General features: G+C 37.2%; 1 protein-coding gene across 1 annotated transcript in view; it reads left to right on the top strand.

The window, feature by feature from the left end:
* Window positions 1–574: 574 nt before the first annotated feature.
* The window catches only part of CUNH14orf39 (chromosome unknown C14orf39 homolog), a 66,514-nt gene continuing 49,682 nt past the window's right edge, over window positions 575–17,406 (top strand). Inside the window, exons 1-4 of the mRNA XM_045900983.3 lie at window positions 575–627; window positions 719–775; window positions 3,236–3,362; window positions 7,616–7,705. Coding sequence (XP_045756939.1) covers window positions 579–627; window positions 719–775; window positions 3,236–3,362; window positions 7,616–7,705 — 323 coding nt within the window. The 5' untranslated portion in view covers window positions 575–578. The remainder of the gene's footprint in view (window positions 628–718; window positions 776–3,235; window positions 3,363–7,615; window positions 7,706–17,406) is intronic.

Genomic DNA, 17,406 nt, shown 5'->3' with positions numbered 1-17,406 from the left:
AGTCTGCGCGTGACGGTAATACGACCCCCGCCTCAGGCGTATTTTGTACTGCGACTTGGCAGTCCTGTGAAAACCTCCACTTTGGGGATTTTTGGTGGTAAATTCGTAAGTGTAAAATTGCATTCTCGCTTGGTTTTACCTTGGTTTTGGTTAAGGACTTTCTTTAGGAATCTTGCTACGCGTAGTGGTGCGCGCGCCGAAAAGGGCATATTCAGAGAGAAGATTTTAAAGGGCATATCCTTTTGAGGAATCTTGGTGTCTGTGCACTCCAGAATATTCAGTGACGTATTGCAATACCACGTATAAATGATTATGAAGGCTCCCCCCGCCCCCCCCCCCCCCCCCCAGATATTTCAGCCCTGCAACGACATTCAGCGAGTATTTATTGGGGCCTTACGAGGGCTGTGCCCAGTACTGGGCTGACGGGGTCCCGACCCTCAGTTCTTGCTCCCCCCACATTTTGCTGTAATAATGCTTGGTTAAAAACGTTGTTACCAAACGAATATATGCTGTTTTGCATAGGACTTCAGAAAATCCTTCCTTACAATTTTTTTTTTTTTTTAAATATAGTATCCAAGATGAACGACAGCCTATTTGTCAGTTTGGACAGACTTTTGCTAGAATTTGGTAGGTATAGAATGAAAATAAAGAAATAGGTAACTATTTGTATTATCATTTAACATTTTAACAATGAAATGCCGTTACTGTTTTTTTTTAGTTTTCCAGTATGAGCAAGATATAAGTACTAAAGAAGATATGCTTCAGCGAATTAATAGTAAGTCGTTTTGTGTGATAAAATTATTCTAGCTTTTAAGTTTTTTTATGGCATGTAAGATAATAAGCAGTTGCCTTGTTCAGGGTAACTTATAGTTGGGATTATAACTTTTGTTCTAGTTCTATCTAGTGACTAATACTAAGCTGTTTGCCCTAACTATGGCTTTTCAGTAATACATTTCTGTATTCAGCATTCAGTTATTTTGTGTTGAAGAATTTTGCTTTAAGCAGATATAACACCTTAATTAAGCACAGTTGAAATGTTATTTTTCTCAAATGACAGGTTATTTCAAACAAGTAAATTTTAAATGTATGCTTTTTTATAGTTTCAAATTTTTATTTAAATTCCAGTTATTCAACATGCAGTGTAATATTAGTTTCAGGTGTAGGATTTAGTGATTCATCACTTACATACAACACTGGTGCTCATCACAAGTGCCTTCCTTCATATCCATCACCCATTTAATCCATGCCCCCCATACCTCTACCCTCCAGCAAGCCTCAGTTTGTTCTCCTTTGTTAAAGAGTCTCTTTTATGGTTTGCCTCTCTCTCTTTTTTCCCCTATGTTCATTAGTTTTGTTTCTTAAATTCCACATATAAGTGAAATCATATGGTATTTGTCTGTCTCTGACTGACTGACTTTGCTTAGCATGATATTCTCTAGCTCCATCCTTGTCATTGCAAACGGCAAGATTTCATTCTTTTTTATGGCTGAGTAATATTCCATTGTAGATAGGCACCACATCCTTTTTTTTTTTTTTTAAGATTTATTTATTTATGTATTTGAGAGAGAGAAAATATGAGTGGGAGGGTCAGAGGGAGAGGGAGAGAGAATAGCAAATAGACTCCATGCTGAGCCCCTAGAGGGATGAGGGGGCTCGATCCCACAACAGGGAGATCAGGGCCCAAGCTGAAACCAAGAGTCACATGCCCAACTGACTATACCATCCAGGTGCCCCTACACCACATCTTCTTTATCCATTCATCTGTGGATGGACATTTGGGCTCTTTCCATAATTTGGCTATTGTTGATAATGCTGCTATAAACATCAGGGTGCATGTGCCCCTTCTAATCAATTTTTTTTTTTTTTTTAGAGAGAGCACACTTGAGGGGTGGTAGGGAGAGTCGCAGAGGGAGAGAGATAAAGCCGAAGCAGGCTCCTCACTCAGCACAGAGCCTGACCCAGGGCTCCATCTCACCACTCTGAGATCAAATCAAGAGTTGGATGCTTAACTGAGCTACCCAGGCACCCTTCCAATCAGTATTTTTGTATCCTTTGGGTAATACCTAGTAGTGCAATTGCTGGATCACAGAGTAGTTCTATTTTTAACTTTCAGACGAACCTCATATTGTTTTCCAGAGTGGCTGAACCAGTTTACATTCCCACCAATAGTGTAAGAATGTTCCCCTTTCTCCACATCCTCACCAACATCTGTTGCTAATTTTAGCCAGTCTGACAGGTGTGAGGTGATATCTCAGCGTAGTTTTGATTTGTATTTTCCTGATGATTAGTGATGTAGAGCATCTTTTCATGTGTCTGTTAGTTATCTGTATGTCTTCTTTGGAAAAATGTCTATTTGTGTCTTCTGCTCATTTTTTAACTGGATTATTTAGGTTTTGGGTGTTAAGTTTGATAAGTTCCTTATAGATTTTGGATCACATGAGTGAATTTTTAAAATCTTTTTAGACATCACCAAAAGTCAGGGGCCAGGATTGATGGATGTCCATTTTCAGGAATAATTCTGAAAAATGATATTATGAGGGAAATGGCAAAACAAATTACATAAATACAGTATTTTAAGATCCTACATAAAAACTATCATAAAATATAACCATTAATTTCTTGATGGTTCTGAAAAGATAGAATTTGGTTACCTTTCTGCAACAAAAAAGAATGCAGATAAAATAAGAATTTATTTTAATATTTAAATTATATTTTATATTTATTCACTACTAACAAAGAAATAAGTGAGTCAAAGGTGTATTTAATAATTAATTGACATGGAGTTGATGAAGAGAAATTTTACATTTGTCAAAACCAAAACAAGTTAGTATCATATATGACTAAATGTTTATATGAACTTATACTGTCATAAGATACCATTGATCCTAGATATCACTTAATCTAGCCCTCTTACGTTAAAGATGAGGGACAGGGACATTTCTTTCTTTCTTTTTTTAAGTTTTTATTTAAATTCCAGTTAGTTAACACAGTATAATATTAGTTTCAGGTGTACTTCTCCCATCCCAAACACAAATCCTTTGCTTCTGGGTCTAGGAGCAAGCCTGGTTCTGGTTCTGTGTTTTTTAGTATAGGGCCTTCCCATCTCAAGCTTCACTCCCTCTCAGTTCTCTAGTTCTCCTTCTTTTAGGTAAATTGCCATATCCCTTTATCCTCTGTATTTTTTAATTTTGAATTTATGATTTCTACCTTAAAGATAAACATTTCTCCTTTCCAGAATGCTTTGAAGATATTAAAGAAAACAAGGCAACTATTTGTAAGATACATGAAACTATAAATACAACAGATGAAGAAATTGGTCATTACTGTAAACATAGTAAGGAGATCAAAGACAACTGTAGTAAGTGAGTATTTGAAAGAAATGAACTTCCAGTAATTGGCACTAGATTATTTTATTCAAGGTTTCTGTTATTTATAATTTATAGTATTTATAATTGAAGACACTGTTGCTTTAAAGTAGTGTTTTGTATTAGCAGAAGAATGAGTCAGGTCTTAACTTGCTTTGCTACATGCTTTGGTAAAAAAGGATCATAGGAGGATCAAAAGAAAAATAGAAATGCTGTAAAATCTCTCTAATTCATATCTGAATAGTCTACAGAATTTTGAATAATATAGGCTCAGTATATAAAATTCCTATCAGGTAAATACGTTTGAAATAATTTCCATCTTTGAGTTTTTAAGATCTTATTTTTTTTTAGGGGAATCTAGCCTAAAATCAGTTGCTTTTCAAAGTTAATGTATTCAGTATGTTAAGAATTCTTTCAGCATGGCTTCAGGTTCTGGATCCTAGTGGTTAAGTTTATTATAAGACAAACATTTTGAAACAAAGGCTTACTAGTGGAGCTTTATTATACATTACAAAAATAAAATGTGTTAGTTTTCTGTACTTTATGTAGACCATTGTCTTTGTATTAACTACTATAATTTAGAATCCTATTTGTTTTAAAATATTTTTTATTCGGAATTTTAACGTTTTTTTAATTTTTCCCCCTTTATAAAAGTAATGCCTACCTAGTATAAAAATTCAAAAATTATATAAATGTGTAGTATAAAAAGTTATTCCCTGCCTGCAGTTTCTACCTCAACGCTATCCTCTTCCTTATAGGTAATCATTTTTAACGATTCTATCTTTTCAGACATTTTTCAATAAAAATTCAATGTCACTATTACATAAACTTTTTTTTTTTTTTTTTTGAGAGAGAGAATGAGATAGAGAGAGCATGAGAGGGGGGAGGAGCAGAGGGAGAAGCAGACTCCCCGCTGAGCAGGGAGCCCGATGCAGGACTCGATCCCAGGACTCCAGGATCATGACCTGAGCCGAAGGCAGTCGCTTAACCAACTGAGCCACCCAGGCGCCCCTATTACATAAACTTTTATGTACATCTATCTATATATCTATTTTTTCTTTTTACAAAATGGGATCATACTGTATTTACTGTTTTTAAAAAATTTAACAGTATGTTATGTAAATGATACTATACATGTAGTGATTATGTATAGATTTCATTAACAACTCCATGGGATTTTGTAGTGTTGGTGTATCTTAAATTATTTAACCATTCTCCTATTAATAGACATTTAGGTTTCTAGTTTTTCCCTTTTATGAGCAACATGTACAGGTATCCTTCCACATTTATAGACCTGTTGCTATAGAATGAGCTTCTAGAAGTGCTAGAACTTTTAGATCAAAGAGTATGCACATTTAAACATTTGATAGATAATTTCAAACTTCTCTCCACAGAAAGATTACATAAATTTATACTTCCACCAACAGTGTATATGAAAGTTCCTGTTTCCTCATACCCTTGACAACACTGAAATTATGTTTAAATTTTTGTTTAAATTATTTGTCAATCTGATAACAAAACATACTATTGAACTTCCTCTTTTATTTTGATTTAAGTTTTATTATAGGAGGTTTTACCAGTGGTTTCCTTCAACTAGATGCAGTGGGTGCTGGGAAAGTAGTTTCCCCTTAGAACCATTGTCCAAGATGTATTGTACTTCATTCAAGCTTAATCTCTGCTGGGTTCCGAGGACAGTTAGTAGGATCTTAATACTGTGATATACCTCTAATTCATGATTTCAGCATACTGGTTAAGAGATTTAAATGTGGGATATGAATTCATAAAGTACTAGAAGAAATATAAGTAACCATGTAATCTTTGAGAGTAGAAGGCCTTTGTAAGTATACACCAAAAGTAGAAACTACAGAGGAAACAGTGGGTAAATATGACTACACAGAAGTTAAAAAGAAAAATGCCTCCAAATGATATAAAAGGCAAAAGGATAAGATAGGAAAAATGTCAAGTAAGGGTTAATTTTTAAAAATATAAAGTAGGGGCACCTGGGTGGTTCAGTTGGTTAAGCGGCTACCTTCTGCTCGGGTCATGATCCCAGGGCCCTGGGATTGAGCCCGCATCAGGCTCTCTGCTCAGTAGGCAGCCTGCTTCTCCCTCTCCCTCTGCCTGCTCCACCTGCTTGTGCTCTCTTTCTCTCTGTCAAATAAATAAATAAAATATAACAAAAATAAAAATAATAAAAATATAAAGTACATGTGGAAACTAATAAGCAAAAGCCCCATTAGAAAAATGGGCAAAGAAAATAAATAGGTAAATACCAAAATGAAGAAATAAATGTTTAATAAACATATGAACAAATGCCCAGTCTTACTGGTAATCAGACATCCAAATTAAAGCAATAATAAAATGCTGCTTTTTTGCCTTTAAGTTTTACAGAAATTTAAAGGAAGATAATATCCTGTGTTGGCCAGGGAATAAGAAAATCATTTATCTTGTACACTATAGTCATGTATGCTGGTATAAAACTTTTGGATGACACATCAGTATATTTTTTAAAAAGCTTTAAAAATAAGCATGGCTTTTGATTAAAAGTTTCCATTTCTGAGAATTTTTCATAAGGAAATAATTAGGCATTTTCTCAAAGATGTAATGTACAATAAGGTATTTCAACCTTTTTTATGATAGGAAAACATTGAAAAGAACATTAGGTGATGGGTTAAATGAATTTTGGTATAGGCATATGAATGAAGAGTAGCTGACCAATAAAATTATAAGTGTATATTTATTGACATGGAAAGATGTTAGCTTTCTATTGACATGGAAAGATGTATATTCCAAAATGAAAAAAAGCAATAAAACAACATTCATAGTATGAACCCAATTTAGTAATTGTCTATTTACATATAATTAGAAATAATTTAGGAGTATATACATCAAAATGCTTACAGGAAAAGCTTTTTAGTGAAAATGTTTTCTTAGAGAATTTTAAAAATACTCAGAATATGTGTATGTATAACCTTTGACCTTACAGTTCCATTTTGGGGAACGTTTTCTAAGGAAATGATTAGCAATTCAGACAAATATTTATGTAAAAGTTCTATTTACAATAGAAAAACTTAGATTAAGCAAAAATGGCCAACAATATGGGAATGGTTAGATAAATTATGGAATATGATGTATTTATTAAAACCTTTACAATGAATTCTTAGTGACAAGGAAAATGTGTATAATTTAAAAGGAGATGATAAAAGAGGATACATTATTATATATGTGAATATGATCTCAAAGATGTTAAATATAGGGGTACCTGTGGGGTGTAGTCAGTTAAGCATCCAGCTCTTGGTTTCAGCTCAGGGTGGTGAGATGGAGCCCTGCATAAGGCTCCTCACTCAGCCCTGAGTCCGCTTAAGATTCTCTCTCCATCTGCCTCTTCCCCCACTCTCTCTCTCCCTCAAATAAATAAACCTTTAAAAAAAGATGTTAAAATATACTTATCATAAAATCTGGAAATAGTTTATTAAAACAATAATAGTAGTTATTATTCAGTGATGAGAATATGGATGATAGTCATTTCCTTACATATGCTTTTCTTTGCTTCCGAAGTGGGCATGTGAATTTTTGAATCTGAAAATAATATTTAAAGATTCAAAAAAAGAGCTAGAGGAAATAGTTGAACAACACTTAGAATGGAAGCTGACATGGTGGATGCAAATTTTAGATTTTTCACATTTGGTAACATTTTTCAAGTCTTGTAATAAAACAAAAAATATTATGACTATTCATTTTATTCTTACTATCTGATTTTATAACTCTTTTGGCCTAGTTTCTTTCTTTCTAGTTCAGGAGGGTATAGCGACCCAACTTGCTAAGTTTCAAAGGAGAAAAAGCCTCTTTTTAGCCTTTATTCTAGTTCTTTGAATCCTTACTCCAAAAGAATTTGTTAGCCAAGATCTTAGAAGTATGATGAGAAGGAAGCCTGATGTTGAAGTATTGCACAGTATATTCTAGAAATGCCATAGCAATACACAGTCCAGCCATATAACATTTGCTCTTTCCTTAGTCATGGTTCCACAGTAGGTTTTATGTAAAAATTAATGGATATTGATACTTGAGTATATGTATGATTGCCTGAATGATGGTAGTGGTGGTGATGGAAGGTGGGCATATTTTCTTGATATAGGCTTGTTTTCTCCAGGAAGAGAAAGATTCATTTATCTTTAAATAGCTAAATTCATTTTTATTATCTCTTACAATTTATTATTCTGAGATTCTAATTACAATGTTTTTTTCCATAGCTGGAAGCCAACATGTGATGTTTTTCATAAGCATGAAGACTATATGCAGGACCAATTTACTATTTATCAAGAAACTATTGAAAAAGACAAGTACAGTACACATATTAATTTATCAGTTATATAATTTAGTATGCTTCATAAAAATATTACTTGAAAAATGCAGAAACTTTGTACATTGGGAGAGTTTTTTGTTTTTGTTTTTAAAGTAAATCCAGTGCTTTGGACTCTTTGGGTGCCATTGGAGGCCTCCCTATCTGTTATAAAGCTCTACCACCCTGGATTATTTAGATATGTCCTTAGATAGAAACAATTTATCAGTAGGAATTGTTAATAGCAGAGTGCTTCAATTAATGGTCTTTATAATTGAATTGTTATAGGTAAATATCTGGGGGAATAGGTAGCTATAGAATTAGCTTATGAAAAATTTGGAGTATTGACTTTTTGAAGGGGATTTTATATGGAACTTCTCATTTTCAGAGAACTAATGGTACTGGGTGTTATATTCTAATGGAGAAACCCATTGTATGGGTTTATTTTATTATGTGTAAAATAACCTTGTTTGGAGGACTAAATGTAATTAATGAATATAATGGAACAAGGTGAGAGATTTCGTTTTTTGGTTTTTGGGTTTTTTTAAGGTATTATTTATTTACTTGCCAAAGAGAGAGAGGGAGAGAGCGCGCGCACGAGCGAGCACAAGCAGGGGGAGCGGCAGGCAGAGGGAGAAGCAGGCTCCCCACATTTTTTTAAATTATTTTTTAAAGTGTTGAAACTCAATGCCCAATGTGGGGCTCAAACTTATGACCCTGAAATTGAGTCACATGCTCTACTGACTGGCCCAGGCAGATGCCCCTATATATGTACATTTAAAAAAATTATTATTGGGCGCCTGGGTGGCTCAGTTGGTTAAGCGACTGCCTTCGGCTCAGGTCATGATCCTGGAGTCCCTGGATCGAGTCCGCATCAGGCTCCCTGCTCGGCAGGGAGCCTGCTTCTCCCTCTGACCCTCCCCCCTCTCATGTGCTCTCTCTCTCTCATTCTCTCTGTCTCAAATAAATAAATAAAATCTTTAAAAAAAAAATTATTATTGAAGAATAATTGATGTACCAATTTACATTCCCACCAGTAGTGCACAGGGGTTGCTTTTTCTCCACATCCTTACCAGTAATTGTTATGTCTTGTCTTTTTGATACTAGCTGTCCTGACAGGTGTAAGGTGAGATCTCATTGTGGTTTTGATTTGTGTTTCCCTGATGATTAGTGATGTTGAGCATCTATTCATGAACTTTTTGGTCATTTGTATGTTTTTGGAAAAATGTTCAGCTCCTCTGCCCATTTTTAACATGAATTATTAGCCTTTTTGCTATTCAGTTGTATGAGTCCCTTATATACTTTGAATATTAACCCCTTATTGGATATATGGTTTGCAGATATTTTCTTCCATTCTACAGATTGCCTCTTCATTTTGTTAAATTTTTTTTTCTGTGCAGAAGCTTTTTTAGTTCAGTGTGGTCTCATTTATTTTTGCTTTTGTTGCTTGTGATTTGGGTATTATATCCAAAAAAATTTGTTGCAAAGACCAATATCAAGGAGCTCTTCCCCGATGTTTTCTCCTACGAGTTATATAGTTTCAAGTATTACGTTTAAGTCTTTAATCCATTTTGAGTTAATTTTTGTGAGTAGCATAAGGTAGGGGTCCAATTTCATTCTTTCACATGTGGATATCCAGTTTTCCCAGCACCACTTATTGAAGAGACTATCCTTTCTGCATTGAGTATTCTTGGCTCCTTTCCAACTATTTTTTTAAAGATTTTATTTATTTGATATAGAGAGAATGGGGGGGAGAGAACAGAGGGAGAGTGAGAGGGAGAAGCAGACTCCCCACTAAGCAGGGAGCCCAATGCAGGGCTGGATCCCAGGATCCTGATATCATGACCTGAGCTGAAGGCAGAGGCTTAAACAACTGAGCTACCCAGGTGCCCCTCCTTTTCCAAATATTAATTGACTGTATATACATGGTTTATTTGTGAGCTCTTGATTCTGTTCCATTGGTCTGTGTGTTGTTTTTATGCCAGTATGATAGTGTTTTGATTGCTATATCTTTGTAGCATAGTTTGAAATCAGAGAGTGTGATGCTTCCAGTTTTGTTCTTTCTTGAGATTGCTTTGGCTATTTGGGGGTCTTTTGAAGTTCCATACAAATTTTAGAGTTGTTTTTTCTGTTTCTGTGAAAAATGCTATTGGAATTTTGATAGGGATTGCATTGAATCCAAAGATGGCTTTGGGTAGTATGGACATTATAACAATTCTTCTGATCCATGAGTGCAGAATATCTTTCCATTTATTTATGTTTTCTTCAGTTTATTTGATCAATATCTTATAGTTTTCAGTGGGCAGACCTTTCACCTCCTTGGTTTAATTTATTCCTAAGTATTGTATTGTTTTTGATGCTATTGTAAATGGGATTGTTTTATTTCTTTTTCAGATAGTTTATTGTTAGTATATAGAGATGTAACTGATTTTTGTATGTTGATTTTGTAGTGTGAAATTTCACTGAATTTGTTGATTAGTTCTAACAGTTTTTGGGTGGAGTCTTAAGAGTTTTTTGTAGATAAGATCATGTCATTTTGCAAACAGAGACCATTTTACTTCTTTTTTTTTTTTTAATTTTATTATGTTATGTTAGTCACCATACAATACATCATTGGTTTTTGATGTGGTGATCCACGATCCATTGTTTTGTATAACACCCAGTGCTCCATGCAGTACGTGCCCTCCTTAATACCTATCACCAGGCTAACCAATCCCCCCTCCCACCTCCCCTCTAAAACCCTGTTTGTTTCTCAGAGTCCAGAGTCTCTCATGGTTCATCTCTCCCTCCAATTCCCTCTCCCCATTTTTCCCTTCCTTCTCCTAATATCCTCCATGCTATTCCTTATGTTCCACAAATAAGTGAAACCATAGGATAATTGACTTTCTCTGCTTGACTTATTTCACTTAGCATAATCTCCTCCAGTCCCATCCATGTTGATGTAAAAGTTGGGTATTCATCTTTTCTGATGGCTGTGCGATATTCCATTGTATATATGGACCATGTCTTCTTTGTCCATTCATCTGTTGAAGGGCATCTCGGCTCTTTCCCCAGTTTGGCTATTGCGGACATTGCTGCTATGAACATTGGGGTGCATATGGCCCTTCTTTTCTTTTTTTTTTTTTTTTTAAAGATTTTATTTATTTATTTGAGAGAGAGAGAAAGAGAGAAAACATGAGAGGGGGGAGGGTCAGAGGGAGAAGCAGACTCCCTGCCGAGCAGGGAGCCCGATGTGGGGCTCGATCCTGGGACTCCAGGATCATGACCTGAGCTGAAGGCAGTCGTTTAACCAACTGAGCCACCCAGGCGCCCCATGGCCCTTCTTTTCACTACATCTGTGTCTTTGGGGTAAATACCCAGGAGTGCAATTGCTGGGTCATAGGGTAGCTCTATTTTTAAATTTTTGAGACACCTCCACACTGTTTTCCAAAGTGGCTGTACCAACTTGCATTCCCACCAACAGTGTAAGAGGGTTCCCCTTTCTCCACAACCTCTCCAACATTTGTTGCTTCTTTCCTTGTCCATTTTTGCCATTCTAACTGGTGTAAGGTGGTATCTCAATGTGGTTTTGATTTGGATTTCCCTGATGGCTAATGATGATGAACATTTTTTCATGTGTCTGTTAGCCATTTGTATATCTTCTTCAGAGAAGTGTCTTTTCATATCTTCTGCCCACTTTTTGACTTGATTATTTGTTTTTTGGGTGTTGAGTTTGAGAAGTTCTTTATAGATCTTAGATACCAGCCCTTTATCTGTAGTGTCATTTGCAAATATCTTCTCCCATTCCGTGGGTTGCCTCTTTGTTTTGTTGACTGTTTCCTTTGCGGTGCAGAAGCTTTTTATCTTGATGAAGTCCCAAAAGTTCATTTTTGCTTTTGTTTCACTAGCTTTTGGAGATGTATCTTGAAAGAAGTTGCTGTGGCCAATGTAAAAAAAGTTACTGCCTATGTTCTCCTCTAGGGCTTGGATGGATTCCTGTCTCACATTAGGTCTTTCATCCATTTTGAGTTTATCTTTGTGTATGGTGGTAGAGAATGGTCGAGTTTCATTCTTCTGCATGTGGCTGTCCAATTTTCCCAGCACCATTTATTGAAGAGACTGTCTTTTTTCCATTGCATGTTTTTTCCTGCTTTGTCAAAGATTATTTGACCATAGAGTTGAGGGTCCATACCTGGGTTCTCTATTCTGTTCCATTGGTCTATATGTCTGTTTTTGTGCCAGTACCATGCTGTCTTGGTGATCACAGCTTTGTAATATAGCTTGAAATCAGGCAACGTGATGCCCCCAGCTTTGTTTTTCTTTTTCAAGATTTCCTTGGCGATTTGGGGTCTTTTCTGATTCCATACAAATTTTAGGATTGTTTGTTCCAGCACTTTGAAAAATGTCATTGGAATTTTGATCGGGATGGCATTGAAGGTATAGATTGCTCTGGGTAGCATAGACATTTTAACAATGTTTATTCTTCCAATCCATGAGCATGGAATATTTTTCCATCTTTTTGTGTCTTCTTCAATTTCTTTCATGAGTGTTTTGTAGTTCCTAGAGTATAGGTCCTTTACCTCTTTGGTTAGGTTTATTCCGAGGTATTTTATGGGTTTTGGTGCTATTGTAAATGGAATCTTTTCTCTAATTTCTCTTCTACAGTTGCGTCGTTAGTATATAAGAAAGCAACTGATTTCTGTGCATTGATTTTGTATCCTGACACATTACTGATTTGCTGGATGAGTTCTAGTAATTTGGGGATGGAGTCTTTTGGGTTTTTCACATAAAGTATCATGTCATCTGCGAAAAGAGAGAGTTTGACTTCTTCTTTGCCAATTTGAATACCTTTTATTTCTTTTTGTTGTCTGATTGCTGTTGCTAGGACTTCTAGTACTACGTTGAACAATAGTGGTGAGAGTGGGCATCCTTGACATGTTCCTGATCTTAAGGGAAAGGCTCTCAGCTTTTCCCCATTGAGGATGATATTCACTGTGTGTTTTTCATAGATGGATTTTATGAACTTGAGGAATGTTCCCTCTATCCTATACTCTGGAGAGTTTTAATCAGGAAAGGATATTGTATTTTGTCAAATGCTTTTTCTGCATCAATTGAGAGGACCATATGGTTCTTCTCCCTCCTCTTATTAATGTGTTCTATCACAATGATTTGCGAATGTTGAACCGCCCTTGCATCCCGGGGATAAATCCCACTTGGTCGTGGTGGATGATCCTTTTAATGTATTGTTGGATCCTATGAGCTAGGATTTTGTTGAGGATTTTGGAATCCATATTCATCAGGGATATCAGTCTGAAATTCTCCTATTTGATGGGGTCTTTGCCTGGTTTGGGGATTAAGGTAATGCTGGCCTCATAGAATGAGTTTGGAAGCTTTCCTTCTGTTTCTATTTTTTGAAACAGCTTCAGTAGAATAGGTATTATTTCTTCTTTGAATGTTTGGTAGAATTCCGCAGGGAATCCATCAGGCCCTGGACTCTTGTTTTTTGGGAGGTTTTTGATCACTGTTTCAATCTCGTTACTGGTTATTGACCTATTCAGGTTGTCAATTTCTTCCTGTTTCAGTCTTGGCAGCTTATAGGTTTCCAGGAAGGCATCCATTTCATCCACATTGCTCAGTTTATTGGCATGTAGTTGTTGACAATAATTTCTAATAATTGTTTCTATTTCCTTGGTGTTAGTTGTGATCTCTCCCCTTTCATTCATAGTTTTATTAATTTGGGTCCTTTCTCTTTTCTTTTGGATAAGTCTGGCCAGTGGTTTATTGATCTTATTAATTCTTTCAAAGAACCAACTTCTAGTTTTATTGATCTGATCTACTGTGTTTCTGGTTTCTAATTCATTGATTTCTGCTCTAATTTTAATTATTTCTCTTCTAATGCGTGGCTTAGGCGTCGTTTGTTGCTTTTTCTCTAGTTCTTTAAGGTGTAGAGTTAGTTGGTGAATTCGGGATTTTTCTATTTTTTTGAGTGAGGCTTGGATGGCTATGTATTTCCCCCTTAGGACCGCCTTTGCAGTATCCCATAGGTTTTGGACTGATGTGTTTTCATTCTCATTAGTTTCCATAAATTGTTTAAGTTCTTTGATTTCCTGGTTGACCCAAACATTCTTGAGCAGAGTGGTCTTTAGCTTCCAAGTGTTTGAATTTTTGCCAAATTTTTTCTTATGATTGAGTTCCAGTTTTAGAGCACTGTGGTCTGAGAATATGCAGGGAATAATCTCATTCTTTTGGTATTGGTTGAGACCTGATTTGTGACCCAGTACATGGTCTATTCTGGAGAAAGTTCCATGTGTGCTCGAGAAGAATGAGTATTCTGTTGTTTTAGGGTGGAATGTTCTGTCAATATCTATGAGGTCCATCTGGTCCAATGTATCATTCAAAGCTCTTGTTTCCTTGTTGATTTTCTGCTTAGATGATCTGTCTATTGCTGAGAGTGGAGTATTGAGGTCTTCTACAATTAACGTATTGTTATCAATATGACTCTTTATTTTGGTTAACAGTTGGCTTATGTAGATGGCTGCTCCCATGTTGGGGGCATAGATATTTACAATGATTAGATCTTCTTGTTGGATAGATTCTTTAAGAATGATACAGTGTCCTTCTGTGTCTCTAATTACAGACTTTAGTTTAAAATCTAATTTGTCTGATATAAGAATTGCTACCGCAGCTTTCTTTTGAGGTCTGCTGGCATGGAAGATGGATCTCCATCCCTTCACTTTCAGTCTGGATGTATCTTTAGGTTCAAAATGAGTCTCTTGTAGACAGCATATGGATGGGTCCTGTCTTTTTATCCAATCTGCAACCCTGTGCCGTTTTATGGGAGCGTTTAGGCCTTTCACGTTGAGAGTGATTATTGAAAGATACGAATTAATTGTCATCATATTGCCTGTGAAGACCTTGTTTTTATAGATTGTCCCTGTAAATTTCTATTGTATATCACTTTTGGGGTCCTTCTCCTTTTATAGAACCCCCCTTAATATTTCTTGCAGGGCCGGCCTAGTGGTTACATATTCTTTCAGCTTCTGCCAGTTGTGGAAGCTCTGCATCTCTCCATCCATTTTAAATGAAAGCCTTGCCGGATAAAGTATTCTTGGCTGCATGTTCTTCTCGTTTAGTACCCTGAATATGTCTTTCAGCCCCTTCTGGCTTGCCAGGTCTCTGTGGATAGGTCTGACGTTATTCTGATGTTCCTCCCTCTGTACGTAAGGAATCTCTTCCCCCTAACTGCCCTTAAGATGGTTTCCTTGGTTCTAAGATTTGGAAGTTTTACTATTACATGCCGGGGTGTTGGCCTGTTTTCCTTGATCTTGGGAGGGGTCCTCTCTGCCTCTAGGACACGAATGTTTGTTTCATTCCCCAGATTAGGTAAGTTCTCAGCTATGATTTGCTCAAATTCATCTTCTAGTCCTCTCTCTCTCTCCACTCCCTCCGGGATTCCAATGATTCTGACATTGGAACGCTTCATGGTGTCACTTATTTCTCTGATTCTATTTTCATGGATTCTGAGTTGTTTTTCCCTGGCCTCCTCTTTTCCCTTTTTATCTATTATATTGTCTTCCAGGTTGCTTATTCACTCTTCTGCCTCAGTTACCCTAGCTGTTAGATTATCTAGATTGGATTGGATCTCATTGATAGCATTTTTAAGTTCTGCCAATTCACCTTTGATTTCTGCCCTTAGAGACTGTGTGTTGCCATTAATTGATTTCTCCATTCTAGCCATTGTCTTCACAATTGCTGGCCTGAATTCCATCTCCGACATCTTGGTTGTATCTGCATCCATTTGTAAATCTGCAGCGTAAGTCATAATCTCTGAGTCTTTTCTATTTTGGGGGCTCCTCCTCCTAGTCATTCTGTTGATGGGTGTTTGAGGGAATGTATAAGAGTCCAAATTATTGACCAGAACCCAAGCAAGATGCACCTGTTTTCTAGGGACCTTAGGGTTGCTGGCCTCTTGTTTTCCCAGCCTGTCTTCTGCGGGAGGGGCCTGCGGCGCTGTTACTCAGGCAACCCTGTTTGGGCGCAGTTGCCCTGTGCCCCTGTGGCGGGGTATGGGCTCAGCGGGAATCAGTTTTGGGGGCTTTTGTTCTCTGGCGGCTTTCCCTGGTGGCTTTCCGCGTCTCTTCCGCGAGTCAGAGCAGAAGAGACTATTTCCAGCCCTTTGCCCCAGAGCAGAGAGATTGCATTCTGTTCTTCAGTGAGCTCTCCAGGCCCCACTGTCTCCGTTTCTGTCTGTGCTGCTATAAACTGCAGCGTCCTGGGTTGTGCGCTCCTCCCCAGCGCTCCCAGTCCTGCCTTCAGGTCGGGGCACGTCTCTGCCCTTTGTACCTCTAAAACCTCTAGCCGCTCCCAGTTCGCTCAGGTGGGACCCTGCCGATCCGGGATTCCGCCCCGGGGGCTGCCCTAAAGTCCTTTCCCGGCTGCTACGGGTCTGCGAGTCTGTGCCTGTCCGCAGCACTTGAAGCTGTCGCTCACCGGTGGTGTAGGATCCCCATAGCCATGCACCCTCCCGCTGCCGTTTATCCTCCAATATCTGCCCGCGGAATCACGGCTCCCCGCTTCGTACCTCAAAACCAACCACCTACGATATTCTGTTTGTAGAGATCCAGATCTTCTTACATCTCAGGCTGGTTTCGTGGGTGCTCAGAGTGGTCTGGTGGATATCAAGCTCAATTCCAGGGACCAGTTGAAATAGGTTCCCCTACTCCTCCGCCATCTTTCCCCCCTCCGACCCTTTTACTTCTTTCCTATTTGGATGACTTTATTTCCTTTTCTTGCATACTTGCTATAGCTAAGATTTCCAGTACTACATTGATTAGGAGTGGTGAGAGTGGCATCCTAGTCTTATTGCTGATTTTGGAGGAAAAGCATTTAGCTCTTCACCATTGACTGTGATGTTAGTTATGGACTTGTCATACATGGCCTTTATTATGTTGAGGTATGTTCCTTTTATACCCAATTGTTGAGAGTTTTTCTCATGAACGGGTGCTGAGTTTTGCCAGATGCTTTTTCTGCATCTATTGAGTGGATCATATAATTTTTATCCTTTATTAATGTGGAATAACATGTTTATTGACTTGTGTATGTTGAGCCATTCTTGCAACCCATGGATAAATCCTACTTGGTGTTTGTGTATGATCCTTTTAATGTGCTGTTGAGTTTGGTTTGCTAGTGTTTTGTTGAGAATTTTTCCATCTATATTCCTCAGGAATATTAGCCTGTAGTTTTCTTTTCTTGTAGTGTTCTCATCTGGCTTTGGTATCAGTGTAATGCTGGCTTCATAAAATGAGTCGGAGCATGTTGCCTCCTCTTCAGCTTTTTGGAAGAGTTTGAGAAGTATTGGTATTAATTCTTTAAATGTTTGGTACAACTCATCAATGAGACCATCTTGTCCTGGGCTTTTCTTTGTTGGGAGGTTTTTGGTTACTACTACTTCAAATCTCCTTGCTAATAATTGATCTGTTCAGTTTTTCTGTTTCTTCATGATTGAGTTTTGGTAGGTTGTATGTGTCTAGAAATTTATCAATTTCTTCTGGGTTATCTTATTGTTTGTCTTATAATTGTTCATGGTATAGCCTCTTATGATCTTTTTGTATTTCTATGGTGTCAGTTGTATGTTTGTATTTCTATGGTATAATATCTTCTCTTTCATTTATAATTTTGCCTGTTTGAGTTCCTCTCTCTTTTTTTCTTGGTTGGTCTAGCTGA

Source organism: Mirounga angustirostris, unplaced genomic scaffold (genome assembly GCF_029215605.1).
Source record: "Mirounga angustirostris isolate CCGP_5_RB_7025 unplaced genomic scaffold, mMirAng1.0.hap1 SCAF_9, whole genome shotgun sequence".
Taxonomy (NCBI): Eukaryota; Metazoa; Chordata; class Mammalia; order Carnivora; family Phocidae; genus Mirounga; species Mirounga angustirostris.
The sequence above is the reverse complement of the archived record's forward strand: the minus strand, read 5'-3'. Positions and strand labels throughout refer to the sequence as shown.